Raw genomic sequence first — 18,078 nt, 5'->3', positions numbered from 1 at the left:
AACACTATGTTCACCAACAACGTGCTTAACCTCATTAGTCGTCTCGTTGACAATTTTCAGATTTGGGGGTATAACACGAGCAGGCCTTGGTTTCTCTCCCATCGCTTGGTCCGTGGGACGTCATGTGTTCAGCCTTGTCAGGCTCCAATGCCTTGGATCTTGTTCAAGCCTCAGTTGGGCATCTCAATCCTTATTTGCGTATCCCGAGTTGGGTCTATTTATATTGTCATGATTAACGCCTTCATTTCTTCATTTTCTTCGGTAGGTCACAAGATATTAAACACTAATATCTCGGCCATGGCACATCCTAATATGAATTTCATTGGTTGTCTCCAAACATTCAACCGAAGACCGAACCGTCTCGCTTGTTTAGCCATTTAGGCTTATAAACTAAACTATTTTTATATTAATTTGATTCGCTACATTTTTCTGACCATTCAAATTCGAATTGTTATTTTCTTTTCAGTGCAGATGATATGACCCTATGTACAAACTACTCTGCCAACTAGAGCTTATTTGGTGAGGAATGTTCTCTGTGAACTCTCATTCGAGTCTCTTCAACCTAGGGAACGTTTTAAGTGAACTTCTAGAGTCTGCTGATCAGTGAGGAACGTTCTCTGTGAACTCTCACTCGAGTCTCTTCGACTTAGGGAACGTTCTAAGTGAACTCCTAGAGTCCATCACTCGGTGAGGAACGTTCTTCGTGAAATTTCACACAAGTCTCTTCGACCTAGGGAACGTTCTAAGTGAACTCCTAGAGTCTGCCACTTGGTGAGGAACGTTCTTCGTGAACTCTCACACAAGTCTCTTCGACCTAGGGAACGTTCTAAGTGAACTCTTAGAGTCTGCCGCTCGGTCCAAAGAGGAGCAAGGACTTAAAGCACATTGAAAACAAGCTCCCCAATACAACGTGAACGGCCTCTCTCAAGCTCATAATAATCCCTGCACACCCCTTCCAAAAAAAGAGCTTGCTTGGGCTTGAAGGGCTTTTGTACTGTATGGATACCTGTCAGGCCAATGAACTAGGTAGACAAACAATTAACAATTCTTAACCAATCGGTTAAGATAGCCGTTGAGGTAGTTACAAGGATAATAATAATAACAACCACTAATTGGAAGTTAATAAAATAATGAAAGTCGTTTAATAGTAATAGGTCAGACCTAAGGATAAACCCATTTTAATATATATAAATATACCTTTGACAGGAAGGTCATGTAACTAATTATGAGTACTCACTTTTTATTAAATATTATCACGCAAAGTCACTAACTTGAGTGTCGGAGTGTCTTTGACAAATACTCTCCCACACGGCTTGGACAAGGAAGAGAGAGAGCGAACAACGCAATTTGGATAATAGAAGATCATTAGGAAGTTCATCCAGTCTTCAAAACAACTTGGTTTTTGAGTAAGAGATCTCAACTTCTTACTTGAAACAATTTGTGTTTTCATTTTTTTTTTCTATTTGAGAATGACGTTAAGCAAATAGAAATTGTTTTTATTTTATCAAATCTTTACAGTAAGTTTTTATTTAGTCTAAAATTTTTTGTTTTTTTATTTTATTTTGTCACCAATTTTAATAGGCTTATTTGAAAAAAAAATAATTATTTCAACTTATTTTTATCATATACCAAAATGTTATTATATTTAGATATTTTATTCTAAATTTCTAGATTTTGAGTTAGTTTGTACATACATTAGGATTTAATTAGAATAACAGATTACATGAAAAGACAATTATTTATGATTTCAGATAACTTGGATGTGAAAATTATTTGATCACTAAATTTTTATTTTTTGGTCTAAGAACTGTGGTTTTATTTAAAGCTGTCAAAACGGGTAACTCGGCTCAACCCGACCCGACCCACCACGGATTGGTCACTTAGTGAGCTAATCAAACCCGGCTCACTTATCAGCGAGTTGAAAAAATTCGAATCCGGCACAATCCACCACGGGTTGGTGGGGTAAACGGGTTGGCTCACTAGCTCATTTAATTATAAGTTTTCTTAAAATAAAAAAATTACGATTTTTTTAATTCAAATATAAATAAATTTCACACTAAAATGATGTTAAACTTCAAAGACAATTCAAAATAAATAAATAAAAGTATCATACAATCCAAGCGTAATCCAAAAACATGTACAAAAAGTAAAGTAATAAGTTTTTAATATTGATAATTTTTGTCCATTTATAATATTAGAGTCTTGAATAGATAAATTTATAATATTTTTCTCTTTTCAAACATCTTCTTTATTACCATCTACAATATAATAAAAAAAATGATAGCTAATAATATTAAAATACAAAATAATAAATAATTAAATTAAATTAGGTGGATTGGTGAGCCAACCCGGCCCACCACGAGTTCAACCCAGTGAGTCGGGTTGAAAACTAACTCGCATAAAAAAATTACATTTTTTTCAAACCCAACCCGGCTCAAACCCGTGGTGGACCGGACTGGCTCGCGGGTTACAACTCACGTTGACAACACTAGTTTTATGATGACATTTTATGATTTTGATGTGATTATAAATACTTTAAGTTTGAATGACCATGGTACAATTGTAATCTATTAAAGATGAGGTTCGAATTGATCACTTTAAATATTTAAGAAGTCGAATTATTAAAGTGCATTTATGATGGACGAGTGGTTCCAAGAAGTGACCAAAGGCGTGACGCGGGCTCCTCGAAGCTTCTCCGACGAGTGAAGACGCAGCGGAATGGAGAGGGAGCTCTAAATCGAAGAATGATTTGAAGGAAAACTACTAAACTATGATCAGATTCAAGAAAACCCTAAGATCTAAGGTTTAATCGGTGGAAAACCTTATAAACACGAAGGAAACCCTAGAACGGTGAGGAATCACTAAACTGACCGATTAAGTGGTGGAAATGGTGTTTTAAACGGTGAAAAGGAAAGAACAAAGGTTGGAGAGGTGTTTAATCGGCCAAAACTCAAAGAAACTGAAGAAATGATGAAAAGGATATGGAATCTGTGAAGAGAGAAATGGAGTAGAGGCTTACTATGATGATGATGCGTTTAAGAGGGGGAAACCCTAGCAGAGGAGGTTTCTGCGAAGTGGAAATGTGAATAATGAGGATGCGCGAGAGGGAAAATGAGAAATGAAGACGTGAGAGGCGTAATGAGACGCTGACGCGTGCAAGGGAAGTGGCAGTGAAGCAGAGATAGCGTGGAGGAGGAGAGAGAAAGCACCGTAGAATTTTGGAGAAATGAAAGAATGAGAGTGTTCTTGGAAGGTGGCTAGAGGGAGTCTTTGGACTCTCTACCCTGACTTTCAAGAGAGAATTATTTCTGATTTCAGAAAATTTAATTCTCATTATTCTCAAAAGTCCTAATACAAGAGAGGAGTTGGGTATTTATAGTAACCCATACTCCTTAAGAGCTAAGCTAGGAAAAGTAAAAATACAAAAGGAAAACTAAGTCAAGTAGGATTCCATCATGCCCTCCCTCTTAAGAAAAGATTTGTCCTCAAATCTGGCAATCGCCTTATGAAGAAACCCCACACAATCTTTGGGAGCATGGCCATCTTGGAGTGGCCTTATTCTTTTATATTAACTTTTTCTTCCTCCTGGATCAAACACTAATCTGTAATAAACATCAAATATATTTTCAATTAATACCAATCCAAGAAAGAATTTTTTATAAAAACAAGGAAATAAGGACTTCTAATATTTTGTGTTATCACATTTGGAAATTCTAGAAGTCCAAATTCACTTTCATCTTGAGTTATTTCTTTCCTAAAAGATTTGAATAATTCAAGATTTAAATTGTCATATTTTGAAAAAGTTTGCATAGAATATGAGATGACAATTTGTTTGAAAGAGAAGTCAAAAATTGAAAAGTAATCAATTATTGGAAAAGAAGTAAAGATTTGGAAACCTTCCCTTTTAGGTTCCACAGTCTTTGAAAGAATAGGATTTGTCATCAGTAACAATTTCTCCTTTTCTTTCTTCTCTCTTTCTTGCCTTTCTCTCTTTTCTTCTTTTCTTTCTTCTTCTCTTCTTAATTCCTCTCTTCTTCTCTCTTCTCTTTTCTCTATTTGTTCTCTCTCTCTCTCTTCTCTTCTTCTTTCTTTTCTTCCTTTTCTTTTCTCTCAATCTCTCGTTCTCTTTTCTTATCCTTGATCTCCTTAAGTCTTGCCCCAAATTCTAATTCTCTACGAAGAAACCCATGATCATTTAAACTCTCAAGAAATAATTTTCCATCATTAATGCAATCCCTAATTAGTTCTAGGTTTCTTTTAATGCTTGAAGGCACAAACTTTCTTCTCATGCAAGCTTTTAAATCATGCCAATCACGTATGGAGGACTTTCTACCTTTCCTAACATGATATTGTCTTTCATTCCACCACTCTCTTGCATGCACTTCTAACTTAGAGAGATATATACTAAGAACATAATATTCACTCTCTTCACAAAACCAAGGATTTATTTTATCAATTTCTTTTTCCCAAGCTAGGTATGTTAATGCACCTATGTCTTTACCAAATGATGGAAGATTCCTAGCTTGTTTAAACATTTCATCAGCTTTATCTAACCTAGAAGACCTATATGAACCATAAGAAGACATCTTTGTTTTTAAAAGTTTTCTTAATCTAAAGGGTTCAAAACTTTCACTTAGACAAGTCCCAGGTAAGAGAGGTAAGCTAAAGAGCTGCTTAAGTACCAAGTCTTGCCTTGCCAGAAATGTCTTAGGCTACTAACTAATTACCCCTTAAATTAAAATCACCTTTAGAAACAAAGTACACAACTCAAACAATTAAGCACAAATAAAAGACTAGACTCTCGGACTCTAATGTGAAAAGGCTTAGAGTTTAATCCCTTTTAGCCTAATCATCCCTAAACGTGAACATAAAAAATCAAAGAAACAAAAACACTAAAGAATCCAGCGGACTCTAATGACCCCTACGAGAAACACAAATCAAATCACACATTCATCTATCTACCTATGCTAAATTTAAAGCAAGTAAAGTTGCCAAGATTTTGAAAGAGCACCAAGGACTCTTCCTAAACACTTGGACTTTATAAAAGGCCCTTTTACAACAAAAATGAAACTAAAAGAAAGCTAGCCTATCAACCTATTACACATCAAATGGAACAAAAGAAATACAAAACATGCCCCCTGCCACGGTCCTGTCCACTTCATTCAGCTTTGTTGTTCCACTTTGTGCTTCTGGAATCTTCTCTCTTGAATCTGATTCACCACTCCTGCAAAACAGTTTGCTTCTTGACAACGTTGGAGTCTCCTATCTCTTGGGTTCAACTCTACAATCACAAATGTACAAAGCTGGATCAGAGACAATTAACGAACATATTGGAAGAGGGGAGTTACACTTAAATGAGCCTTCCCTTTCTTGGGTTTGTACACTTGATGCAGAGAAAGGTTCCTATTGCCACTTCTTCATCTTGCACGAAATCTTCCAGAGGCCAAATATTCCTTTCAATTCTCGGCCTAAATCAAGAAACTAGCTTGTCCACTCCTGCAATCACACATGCACAAGACTGCTATGAGTATTCAACGGGTTAAAACAGATTGCAAAAGAGTATATAGGGTAGTAATAACTTCCCTTTCTCTTGGCTGCACAAGCTTCCCAAGCTTTCCGCTCAGAATTATACTGCTATTCAATTAAACTCCTGCACAAACTGAATTCCAACCAAATCAACAATTAAACAATTTTAATCCTAACAATTGCAGGCCATACTAAACAATTTAAGCATATCAAAAACAGTTTGAGATAAAAGAAACTCCCTTTAGTTCAGATGGTTGCTACTGTCTTCACTGAAACAGCTCACAATTTACAATATGCTACAGTACCATCAATATTGCTTTTCCCAAACTACACAAAAAATTCACACTAAATCAGCAGTTCATGCAGTCCATAATGAACAATTTTAAACCAAAGTAATGTAAACAATCAGAAGCAATTAAAGTAAATAACTCCCTTCAGTTCAACACTCCCACAAGAAGTGTTTCTGCCTCTGGTTTCTTCAGTAATATTCTGCTCACGTAAGGTTTCATTCACATCAGCTCTGCACACATAAATCCAACAAAATCCAGCAACAAAATCCAATGGACAGTGAACTATATTCAGACTGGAGGTAATTCAATGCAGAAACTAACCACCTAATTACTGCAATCGCCAAGTCAGAACTGAAAGTTAGGTGCTTTAATCACTTTTTAAAACTGGAGGATGCATTGGCAATTAAAAAAAAAAAGTTTGATGCACAATTGATTATGACAAGAGCAGCCTTTTCAACAAATCAATGAATTCAGCAAGCAATGTTTTAACTAAAATGAATGCAATGACAGTTTAAAGATTCACAAGCACAAATAACAGTTCCAGGAAATCAATAATCAATTAAAACAACAGTGATTGCAGTTCCAGTTGCAACAAATCACAGTTGCTCTAGTTTACTCACTCAACTCCTTTTCCCTGCACAATGAACAATTACAACAGTTAGATTAACAATGAATTCTCTATTTCAAAGTGCCAAGGAATTAGGCCAAATTAGCCTCACGAAACTCACTACACTCAGGCTTCACTTTGAAAACTTAAAGCACTCAAAATGGAAAGGTTTGGAAGGGAGATTCTCCCTTGGCAGTACACAGCTGGAGAATCTTTCAGACCACCACCACCTAAGATGCTACCAAGCACACAAACCTCTTTCAAACTCCATAAACCAAAGTGTAAAAACTTCTCAATTAAGAATGGCTAGGCTAAGGTCAAAATCAGAAACCAGAACAGAACAGCCACAAATAAGGACAACACAGCAGAGAAACTGACTCAAGATCAGATTATGAAAGCAAACAAAAGCTCAATTACAGAACAGTAGATCAGAGTTTACACGTGCACTGAGACAAAACCAGAGTTATCAACCAAGACAAGCAAGAAACAAAGCTTTTGATCAAAGTAAGCACAACAAATAGAACCTAAGGAATAGAACTAGAACAGATGAGTAAAGCAAGAAAAGGGACTTAAGTTGAACCAATACTGAACAGATTTGATTTATAAATTGGCATACCAAACTGTTTGACATTGTGCCTCAGAGAAACTTGTTTTATTTTTCATATTTGATGTTCTGAATTAGAGGCAGCTATTGTGAATTGCACTAAGTCCTTCAACTCTTTTTTTTTTTTTTTAACTTGTAACAGTAGGATTAATCCTTAATTGCTTCAAATGTTATTGACTTACAGCTCTTGCTACAATCCACAATAGACTAATATCAATGCAGTTTACAAATCAGCACTTTACTTGCATCAGATTAATGGTTCAACTTAATAAAAAGAAAACACATAATTGGTTTCATTGATAACTTTTGACTCTAGCATCAAATTTCACTCTTAACCAAAACTGTAGAAATTGAACTTGAATAACAAAACAGCAAACACAAATGACTCTTGAATATGATTGAACTAGAAGCTTAGCAATGAACTAATACCAAGCAGAACAAACACACACTCAAAACATTAACACAGACTTCAAAGAAAAACCAGTTCGGTGTAGCTGGCCAAAAGAGAGGCTGATGCTGCTGTAAGCATCTTGCACCCAAGCTCAATGCAACATTTCATAGCTTAATTGGTGTGCATTTGCTATCCACAAGAAGGTTCAACTTTCAGCTCACAGAATTTCAAAAGTGCAATTACAATTACATATAATGATCAGCATAAAAAAAAAAAAACTCAAGACAGCTTCAGATAAATGAAATGACATTAAAACTGCTATTGAAGTTTGTCATCAAGCTCATTCAATTGAATGTCACTGCTTATGATGATTGACAGATCTTACTCAAAGCAAAAACTCAACTGAAGCAGTTAAACTCAGATTTATTTGACAATTAAAACAAAGCAACATGACATAGACAAAACAGAAATGGATTTTCAAATTAAAAGACTCAAACAAATTGGATTCACCGAATAAAATGATAAAAAAAAACATTGACTCAAGGCACAGACAAACACAAAATCAGAAAATGAGTTCAACATCAAACCAGAAAACACCTGGAATTGATTCAATGAAGACACAAACCAGATCACAAGACAGTAATAGAAAATGATGAACAAATCAGAAATTAAAAGAACAGCACAAATTGCTCAGAATCAAAAGCAAACCGAGACAAAATAAGATGAATGAACACCACGTAAATGAAGAAAAACGCAACAGAGATGCGAAACAGAAACACGAAACAGAAACTCAGAATCAAGATATCACAGACACAGATTCAACAGAAGACTTGAATCAACATTTCGTGAATCAGAGAAAAAAAATGAATCACAAACAAGAACAAACCAAAAAACAAACAAACGCAAAGCAAATGAGAAAAAACATTCAGAACAGATAGAACAACTTATCTGTTGACGCGTGCTCGAACCTTGCTCTGAATACCACTTGATGGACGAGTGGTTCCGAGAAGTGACCAAAGGCGCGACGCGGGCTCCTCGAAGCTTCTCCGACGAGTGAAGACGCAGCGGAATGGAGAGGGAGCTCTAAATCGAAGAATGATTCGAAGGAAAACTACTAAACTATGATCAGATTCAAGAAAACCCTAAGATCTAAGGTTTAATCGGTGGAAAACCTTATAAACACGAAGGAAACCCTAGAACGGTGAGGAATCACTAAACTGACCGATTAATTGGTGGAAATGGTGTTTTAAACAGTGAAAAGGAAAGAACAAAGGTTGGAGAGGTGTTTAATCGGACAAAACTCAAAGAAACTGAAGAAATGATGAAAAGGATATGGAATCTGTGAAGAGAGAAATGGAGTAGAGGCTTACTATGATGATGATGCGTTTAAGAGGGAGAAACCCTAGCAGAGGAGGTTTCTGCGAAGTGGAAATGTGAATAATGAGGATGCGCGAGAGGGAAAATGAGAAATGAAGACGTGAGAGGCGTAATGAGACGCTAACGCGTGCAAGGGAAGTGGCAGTGAAGGAGAGATAGCGTGGAGGAGGAGAGAGAAAGCACCGTAGAATTTTGGAGAAATGAAAGAATGAGAGTGTGCTTGGAAGGTGGCTAGAGGGAGTCTTTGGACTCTCTACCCTGACTTTCAAGAGAGAATTATTTCTGATTTCAGAAAATTTAATTCTCATTATTCTCAAAAGTCCTAATACAAGAGAGGAGTTGGGTATTTATAGTAACCCATACTCCTTAAGAGCTAAGCTAGGAAAAGTAAAAATACAAAAGGAAAACTAAGTCAAGTAGGATTCCATCAATTTAAAAATATTTTTGAAATTTATTAATTTATTTTTCAGACTAATTTTTCTGATATTTTCTCTCAAAGTAAAATATTTGCCTTAAATGAAAATAGTACATAGATTCAAACCTTGTTTTTATTTTCCAATTTCTTTCTTTTTTCTTTGCTTGTCTCTTTAATAGGTTATATTTGAATGTTTATTATAGATGTAATTATTTGTATATTAATTAAATTATTTTGGAAGTCTCACATTAATTAAATATAAGGTTAATTCAGAATATATATGTGAATGCAAACATCATCGTCTTATTACAAGTCAAATTTGTAAGATTGAGTTAGACTTAAAAGTCTATTTCTTAATTAACAACATGTAAATTATGTTGTATGAAAATTACTATTGAAAATGATGAAGACTTGTATGAATATGTTGTCACATATTTGGGATGATATTTATGTGAATTATTGTTTGATTTCTATATTAAGGATTGAAAATTATGTTGTAACAAATCTCCTTGCTTCACTAATGATCTAAGTCACATAGACTAAGATATCGTGTGGTGAGAAACTGAGGAAAGTTCTTCAACATCGTGACATGAATCAGTCTCCTTGCTTCTCGAGGATTTAGTCTCAACCGATATCATAATATTGCTCAAAACTAAATCGACTTGATGTGAGTTCATTTTCATAAAGACAACAAAAAATAATTTTTCAATCTAATTGGGGTTTTTTAACGTCTCAATGTCGATGGATAAATTTAATTTAATGTATAGAATATTGATTTCGTGTACCAATTTCACCCACAGATTGAATGATTGTAATCTCTTTATTAGTTGAATTTCAATGATAATCTTGTGCATCACTAGCCTATATTTTTGTTTCATTTGGTTTTTTATAAAGATGAAAATGGAAGTGCAACAACAATCGATGAGGTGTAACGTAAAAGTGATAAAACTCAAAGTGGTATATGTGGTGATTGGGGAAGTTGCAATAAATTAACAAGAACATTGAAGTAAATTGCATAAAGAAAATTACCAAGAATAGCAAATTTCAACTATCAACATTGGATTAACCATTTTTCCTAGGAGTGACAAAATGGGTTAGATCCGATGGCCCAACCCGTCTACCCGACTGAATAAAGGCAAGTCGAGAGATGCTTTTGAAAAAATATTTTAATTAATTGTGGAAATTAATTAAATTAATTGTTTGTAATTTTAATTATTTGTTGGTCAATGAATTGGTTGATTTTATACATGGTTTGTTAAATATGTATGATTATGAGTTTGTGAGAATAAGCGTTCTGTCATTTCTTTGGAATTTTTGTCGAACGGACGATGTTCGTATTACGATACAATAGTGTGTTGAGTTTCTGTGGAGGTTGAGATTTGAGTATCACCCTTTCCACATTTGCAAGGACTAGAGAAGGTTGGATGTCTCACCCAATGATTTCGGCTTATGTTGAGTATAGTGCTCGATAGATGTACATAACCGAAGTTTTTACTTGTTAGTTCTTGATGAGTCGGAGAGATAAGCTTGAAGTTGCGATGGAAGGCGGCTCGAATAGCGAAACAGGTTTGATATGATAAAATTCCAGGAAACAACAAAAGCTTGTGTGAATGATCTGGATTATGTTTTAAATAATGGGGTGTATTGTAAAGTAATGACTATTATTTTTGTCTGTGTTATGAGTTGATAATTGAAATATAATGTGATGTAACGACTCATATAGTCTGTGTTTTGGGGATATGATTACTGAATTGTATGTTATGTTATATTCTTAGTTACTAACTCTTTTTTGTTTGTGGTTGTGGTTCCACCTGCAATGATCGTACTTGTACGAGAGTATATGACAATGCAGATAAGACAGGATTAGAGTAGTCAAAGAGAGATATAGGAATTTGCTGCTCGGAATTTATTATGTTTTAAAGTTATATTATATTTTTGAATAATGTATTTCAAGAATTGTAATGGTTTACTTTTTATTATAATACGTTTAGAAATTTCAGGTTCTCGTTTTCGTGACGTTATCTAAACGAAAAAAAATTGGCAATTTGGATTTTATAAATTAAAACATGGCACTCTATCAAGGGTGTTATAAACACCATTGTGAGACTATGAACACCACAAGACTACAAATGTTACGAGAGTGTGAACTTCGCGAGACTGTGAACATTATGAGAGTGTGAACTTTTGTGAGAGTGCAAACAACAATGTAAAACTATGAACGCCATATGTTTATGTTTTTGTTGTCATTGATTTGCCTTTGTTCATTTTCTAGGTTCATGCCATGACGTTTGACATTGTCAATTCCTCTATCTACTTGTAATTTGAGAATCAAGGTTAGAAATTAGGGTTTTTTGAATTGGGGTTATTGCAAAGAATAGAATACCACGTCTTTCTACTACAATAAAACATGTTGGGTATTTCTTCCAAAAGAATTTGGGTCAAAGAAGAAATTGGAGATCTTTTCTTCTATAAGGAGCAACATAACATCCATGGTGGGAATCTTCCAACCCATTTTCTAATTGCTAGCCCAACCCGTTTCAATTTTGATAGGCCAAAAATAGACTGGGTAATTGTCCTATTTTATCACCTCTAATTTTTTTTGTTTGATGTGTTTCAGAATGTGTGTATTGTTCCACAATTTGTCACTCTTGTAAAATCAAAATAAATCTATTTATATTTTCAACCCTCCTTAGACAATTACATATTTTTAAATTTCGAAAAATATATAAGTTTAAGAAAGCTGTAGTAATAACAAAAATGTAAGTGGAGGTATAAAATAAGATAGAAGTGTAGGCTTATTATTTGTCTTTATAAAAGCGTAGACAATTAAAATGAAGCACATCAATTCCATTTATAGCACATGAGAATGTCAGATTCGTACCTACATGGTCCATCTTTCATAATATACCAATGGCAGTTTACACATATTTTGTAATCCCTATATTGATCATATGCATCAAAATGCAACAAAGGACCATTTCCCCAATGAACCGAACAAAAGAATAGTGTTCCCCCGAAATAGTTAGCTCCAAAACTAAATTTGTAGCTTTGGCCAATAGGGAGAAGGTGAAATCCAAGATCATCATCTTTTGATTTGCAGTGAACATTTATAGTTTCATGTCCCTCTAAACTATTCGTAATTTCCACACTAACTGGGTCTACTACCCATGCCCATGCCAATGTCAGCATACACAACATCACAACGATTTTCAATAACATAGACATTGTAAATTGTCATGTTCTTTTTCTGATCTTCAATCTGTTATATATATACACAAGCTGCAAAACAATGGCATAATGTTAAAGAATAAAAATGTCTTTTATTTTTTGTATTTGACCTGAGTTATTAGAAAACATTTATCCCAAAATTTTAATTATAGGAAACATTTATCCCAAAAATTTTAGTTATAGGAAACATTTATCCCAAAATTCTCTCACCATTAATTATTTATATTCTATTACTTGTTGTACTAAATTAATTAACTCAATTCCTATAATTGACATACATGAGTGACGGTCAATTCATAGAGCTAATTAATTAATTATATTTTATTAACACTTATTTCCACTTCTAAATTAATGGTTTAAAAATATTATACTATAAAAGAAATTTTTTTTGGAATAAACGTTTTTCTATAATTAAAATTTATTTTATCAATAAAATTTAAATGAATTAATTAATTAATTAACACAAAAGTTATATAATATCAATAGTTAATGATGGAAAATTAGAATAAAATAAAATAAATTTATAATAAATATTTTCTTATAATTAAAATAAATTTTATAAATAAAATTTAGGGAATTAATTAATTAAAATTAAAATTAAAAATAATAAAATATCAATAACTAAAAATTAAAAGTACTTACATCACTTTTAATTATAACCATTTTATATTACGAAAGGATTTTATGAACTGATTTCAAAATTTTAATTATTGACCATTTTATTAATAAAAAATTCTTCAACAATACATATTTTATTTATTGATGAAATAAATTTACAAATAGATAAAATATATATTGTGACAAATTTAGTGAAAAATTTCTTAAGAATAGATAAAATATATATCATGGCAAATTTAGTGACAAATTTCGTAGATAAAATTATTAATTAATCAAATTTAGCAACAAATATACTAATAAAAATGTTAATTCCAAATTTTTACAGTAAATGTTAAATAAATCTTAAAACATGTAATTATGGTTACTTACGTTTCCTTAAGTAATTATGGTTACTTATTAGTTTAAGCAATATAAATGGTGCTAATTCAAATGTATTACAAACACGTGAAAATTACTAAAAATAACAGTTATAAGGGATTGAATTTAATGATCAAAACTCTAATCACTCAACCATGGAATATATCTCTAACATCTTCACACATTCACATAATAAGTAAAAAAAAAAACTTTAACCCCTTAGAAATAAGTTCTAAATATTCATGTGAAAATACTAGTCTCTTATATATTCAAACACAAGATTTTCATTAAGAAAAGAAGTCAAGAATGTCTAAGAGTCTTTGTCTATGCTAGAACCAAGCGTCTTGGTTGTTTTATCCTAATCTAGGTTCCAAAAGATTTTTCAATGATTAGATACCAACATAATAGCATATATCCCATCATGCAAGTGAAAACAAGAGATGGAACACATGAATATAGAATAAAGATATTCTATTGTAGAGAAAAAGTTACAAAAAGTTTAGGTACATTACATCAAACCTTAATGAAATGGATTTTAGCTACTCCTATACATTCTAGAACACAAGGATGGATTGAAAGATGAAAAGGATGAAGGAAGATGAAACATTGAGCTCTAGAAGTGCCTCAACCCAGTCTTCTTGCCTCTGTCTCATTGCCATGTCCAAAAGCCCCTTCTTTTGCCAACATTCAATGCTTTAACTAGGCGAGAGGTACTTATTTTGACAAATTAGGTAGCTTAGCTCGCTAGGCTACAAGCTCTTCTTGGCAGGGCTAGCGTCGGGCTCTCATTGGACGAGTTGAGACACTACAAGAAAAGTGCTTATTACCGACATATAATTACCGAAGGTCAAGTGTCCTTCGGTAATTTGCGCTGCTTGTGATTTATCGGCGGATACAAGGCTTCGGTATTGGGCACGATTACTTCACCTAAATTTTGGCTATTCCCTCACTCATTTTCAATTTCAGCAGTTCTCTTTCCCCCTAATTTCTCTCTTCTCTTCCCCCAAAATTGAAATTCGAGGGCATGTGAGGGTACCCTCAAATATCTCCTCCTTCGTTTGATTCCCTTTTCTTTGCGCATCATCGGTCCCTTCCATCTTCTGTTAGCATAACGGTGGTGTGAAGAGCGCGAGCATTTCCGGTGGTGGAGCGGGTTCGTGCAATCGCAGAGGGTGCCTCCCTGTTAAGTTCACAATCATTTGGAGAGGGAAACACCTCCAATGGCGACGACAGCGGAGCCAAAAGCGAAGACCTACTGGTGCCACGAATGCGATATGAGCGTGTCCCTCACACTCCTTCCCTCGCCTCTCCTCTGTCCCCATTGCCACACCTCCTTCCTCGAACTAATGGACTCTTCCTTCTCCCAAAACGATGCCGAATCACCCCTCTTTGACCTCATTTTCCAGGACGCGCTCTTACTCCTCTCCCCGAAGCCCCTCCCCGCCAAACGCCACCCTTTCCCCTCCGTCAACGTCACACCCTCGGTCCTTTTCGCGCTCGACCCCAACGTCTTCGTTTTCTTCGCTGTGTGCAAAGATCAAATTTCCCTCTTTGACGCCGAGGCCAAATAGTTGCCCTGCAAACACCTTTACCATGCTGGTTGCATCACGCCGTGACTCGACCTCCACGCGTCGTGCCTGTTGTGCAGACTTTGCCTTGAGGAAGAGGTGGCACAGGAGGAGGAAGACGAAGGTGACGACGTGGTGGCGGAGATTTGGAGGGAGCCTCGAGGTGCTCAAGCGCCTTTGCTATACGGTGGTGCTCTGTCTTTTCTTTTCTTTGTCTTGCATCTCTTTTTTAGTGCTAAATTAGACCAGAATTCCGCTCTGATCAACTAGCTTCACTGTAATAATTATGAGAATGAAACTCCAATTTTGATTGGAGTTCGAGATGACCATCGGAGAGAGTATAGAATTTTAGTTCGGTTAATGTGTGTGTGTTATAATTGTTGAAGAGTGTTATTGATGACCAATCCTAATTTTAGTTCGGTTAATCGTGATGGGTCTGTCCAAGGAGAATCTGAAAGGTCTCATACTGGCTTTGGTGTCAAGTGGGTTCATTGGGGCAAGTTTCATCCTTAAGAAGCAAGGTCTCAGAAGAGCTGCAGCAGCTTCTGGTGTCAGGGCTGGTCAGGGAATTTCTTATTTTTCTTATTTTTCCTTTAACAATTAGAATTTCTATTTGGAAGCTTGTATTTGGTTATACATGATTTTGTTTTCTTTGCCATTTTGCAGGTTTTGGTGGGTATTATTATCTCTTGGAGCCACTCTGGTGGGTGGGAATGATCACAAGTAAGCTTTCAGTGTTGTTTTAATTTTGTTTTTATGCTTAAAACTTTGTTTTTTAACATGGCAGGACGGGGCTGCTAGATTCTAGATTTTCTCTTACCTTTTGTCTTGTATTAATAATTGGTTTTGATTTTATCAATTAATTGTCTGGAGTTAATTGGATTTTATTTTTAATAAATTTTTTGAATCTGGTAAGTTAGGATCAACTGACTCGTTTTACATTAGGTAGTGGAACCCAGATTTCATGTTTTACATGCTTTATTATTAGCTAGATGCAAATATTTGTTTGTCATGGTCATTTTTTCTTCATCTGATTTCTTGCAGAACCTGTTTCTGTATGGTTTAATGTACAGTGTAGTTTTATCTTTAGTGGCATGCCATTGAAGTTCCAGACACTACACTGTAGTTTGCAATTTTGTTATCTCCTCTTACATCAGAAACAGGAGAAATTGGAGACCATGCAGCTAAAATCTCAACCCCTGGAGCAGCTAAATCAGGCTGCAAAATCAAGAAATGGTTAGAATAAGCAAACTGTTTCTTTGAAAATACAAATTGATATGTATATTACCTTTAGAATGTTTGGAGTGATTGCATTTGGTCCTCTAGATGAGAATGAAGCTATGTAAGGGGCTACTGAGTCTTTACCTTCATTACTCTTAAATATAGTAGCAGTGGGATTACTGTATAGTATGCAGTTAATATAATATAAATTAGTCATATGTATACACGAATGAAAATTGCTCCTGTGATTCTTAAGTGATGGGATGTGTGTAGTAAAAATATACCTTGTTAGATTTATGTAAGAATGTATGAGTGCCCCGTTTCTAAGGCCAAGTTGAACCGTTGGCAATGCATAGATAGAAGTCACATCTTCTGGCACTGCACTTCTCAATAAAACACCAGCTGCTCCAGACACCAATCCCAGAGATGAAGATTCTTTAAGACCATCACACAAAACAATTTTCCCCTTCACCAAATTCTCGTCTAAGGAATGGTTGATGCAAAACCTAAGTAGTCATGGTGTAAGGATAAAGAAATAAGACTCACTAAATGTAATTGTAAAATTGTTACCAGAGAGAAAGATTAGATTTTGGTACCTAGATATGGAACTATTGTATCCACCATTGATGTTTGGTGCATTTCCAGCATAAATTAATGGAAAGCTCTCGTTTTTCATATCAAATGAATTGATTGAAACTCCCTGAATATTTAGTATGATTTATGAGGTTAATTAGTTAAAACAAAGGAAGACTTGCCATTGATCACAATATAAGGCTTCACTAGCAAGGTTAACATTAATTATCACTTTTTTCTTAATGAAGAGTAAATTGAAACAAAAAAGAATATAACCAAAGTGAGTTATGGTAATATAAATATGATGTAAGACCAAAACATTCATACTCTGAATTAGTATAATGTTATTCATAGTATCCTTCATTACGAAGGTCTTCTCCGTGCTTGCAGCTTTTCTGGCATATGGGGGCTTAGTAATAGTATTGGTATTCATTCTGGTCTTCAATTTTGCACCAAAATGTGGGCATACAAATGTGCTAGTTTATACTGGCATTTGTTCATTGATGGGTTCCCTCTCTGTAAGTAAATTAAATGTTTTCTCTCCTCTTAAATCTTATGTTTGATGATTGATCTACACTTCATAGTATATAATCCGAGGAACATGATTTCATGTTCAAAGTAATATGGTCTTTACTATTCACTACTGTGTTCTAGTAATGAATTTCATAAATAGACTTTCAGCTTCCATACGGTTTTTATATATTTTTTACTTGCAAAATTATTTCTATAATAATACTTACTGAAAAATGTTTGCTTTTCACTACAATAATACTGAGGCTGATCTACGTTGGATTGCTATAATTTTACAGGTGATGAGTGTTAAGGCCCTCGGGACTTCTTTGAAGTTAACTTTTGAAGGGAAAAATCAGTTGATCTACCCAGAGACATGGTTTTTTATGTTAGTTGTGGCTATATGTGTCATCATGCAAATGAATTATCTTAATAAGGTTTCTTTTGAAGATTGCCAAGAATGTAAATGACGATTCATAAGAGCTTTCTATTTATAGTTAGATTTTATAATTTGTAGCCTTTTTTCTTCTGGAGATATATGTATTGGAATATAAGAATCATACTTTATTCTTTGTTGAATGACAAAAGATTACATTCATTATTACCTTCTTCAAGATATATGTTCCGGAATATGATTTAACTTGAAAGGAAATTATAGAGTTCATCGCATTACCAGCTACATTACAATTTGCTAGAGATTTTAAATGTAGTTCATTGATTCTTTATTCTTTAATCCTGCCTGATTTTTACCGAAGGCTTTTGGCCCTCGGTAATTACCGAAGGCTTTTGGCCC

The 18,078-nt window shown here is 34.4% G+C and overlaps 1 protein-coding gene across 1 annotated transcript; it reads left to right on the top strand.

Moving 5' to 3' along the window:
* The first annotated feature begins 14,784 nt into the window (after positions 1-14,784).
* On the top strand, positions 14,785-17,755 carry LOC148192299 (putative magnesium transporter NIPA3). The gene is made up of 5 exons (XM_088098032.1): positions 14,785-15,168; positions 15,427-15,541; positions 15,648-15,704; positions 17,166-17,293; positions 17,585-17,755. Exons 1-5 carry the CDS (start codon positions 14,785-14,787, stop codon positions 17,753-17,755), a joined length of 855 nt encoding a protein of 284 aa, XP_087954158.1.
* Positions 17,756-18,078: the final 323 nt, after the last annotated feature.

This window comes from Vigna umbellata, chromosome 9 (assembly GCF_029865625.1).
Source record: "Vigna umbellata cultivar VRB3 chromosome 9, Vumbellata_1.0, whole genome shotgun sequence".
Taxonomy (NCBI): Eukaryota; Viridiplantae; Streptophyta; class Magnoliopsida; order Fabales; family Fabaceae; genus Vigna; species Vigna umbellata.
This window is presented reverse-complemented; position numbering and strand designations above follow the sequence as displayed.

Bases quoted from the DNA above. Each gene is read 5' to 3' on its own strand.
- LOC148192299 (XM_088098032.1), top strand. From the start codon at position 14,785: ATGCCGAATCACCCCTCTTTGACCTCATTTTCCAGGACGCGCTCTTAC. The intron at 15,169-15,426 runs GTGGTGCTCTGT...GGTCTGTCCAAG, and splicing joins TCAAGCGCCTTTGCTATACG to GAGAATCTGAAAGGTCTCAT. The intron at 17,294-17,584 runs GTAAGTAAATTA...ATAATTTTACAG, and splicing joins CATTGATGGGTTCCCTCTCT to GTGATGAGTGTTAAGGCCCT.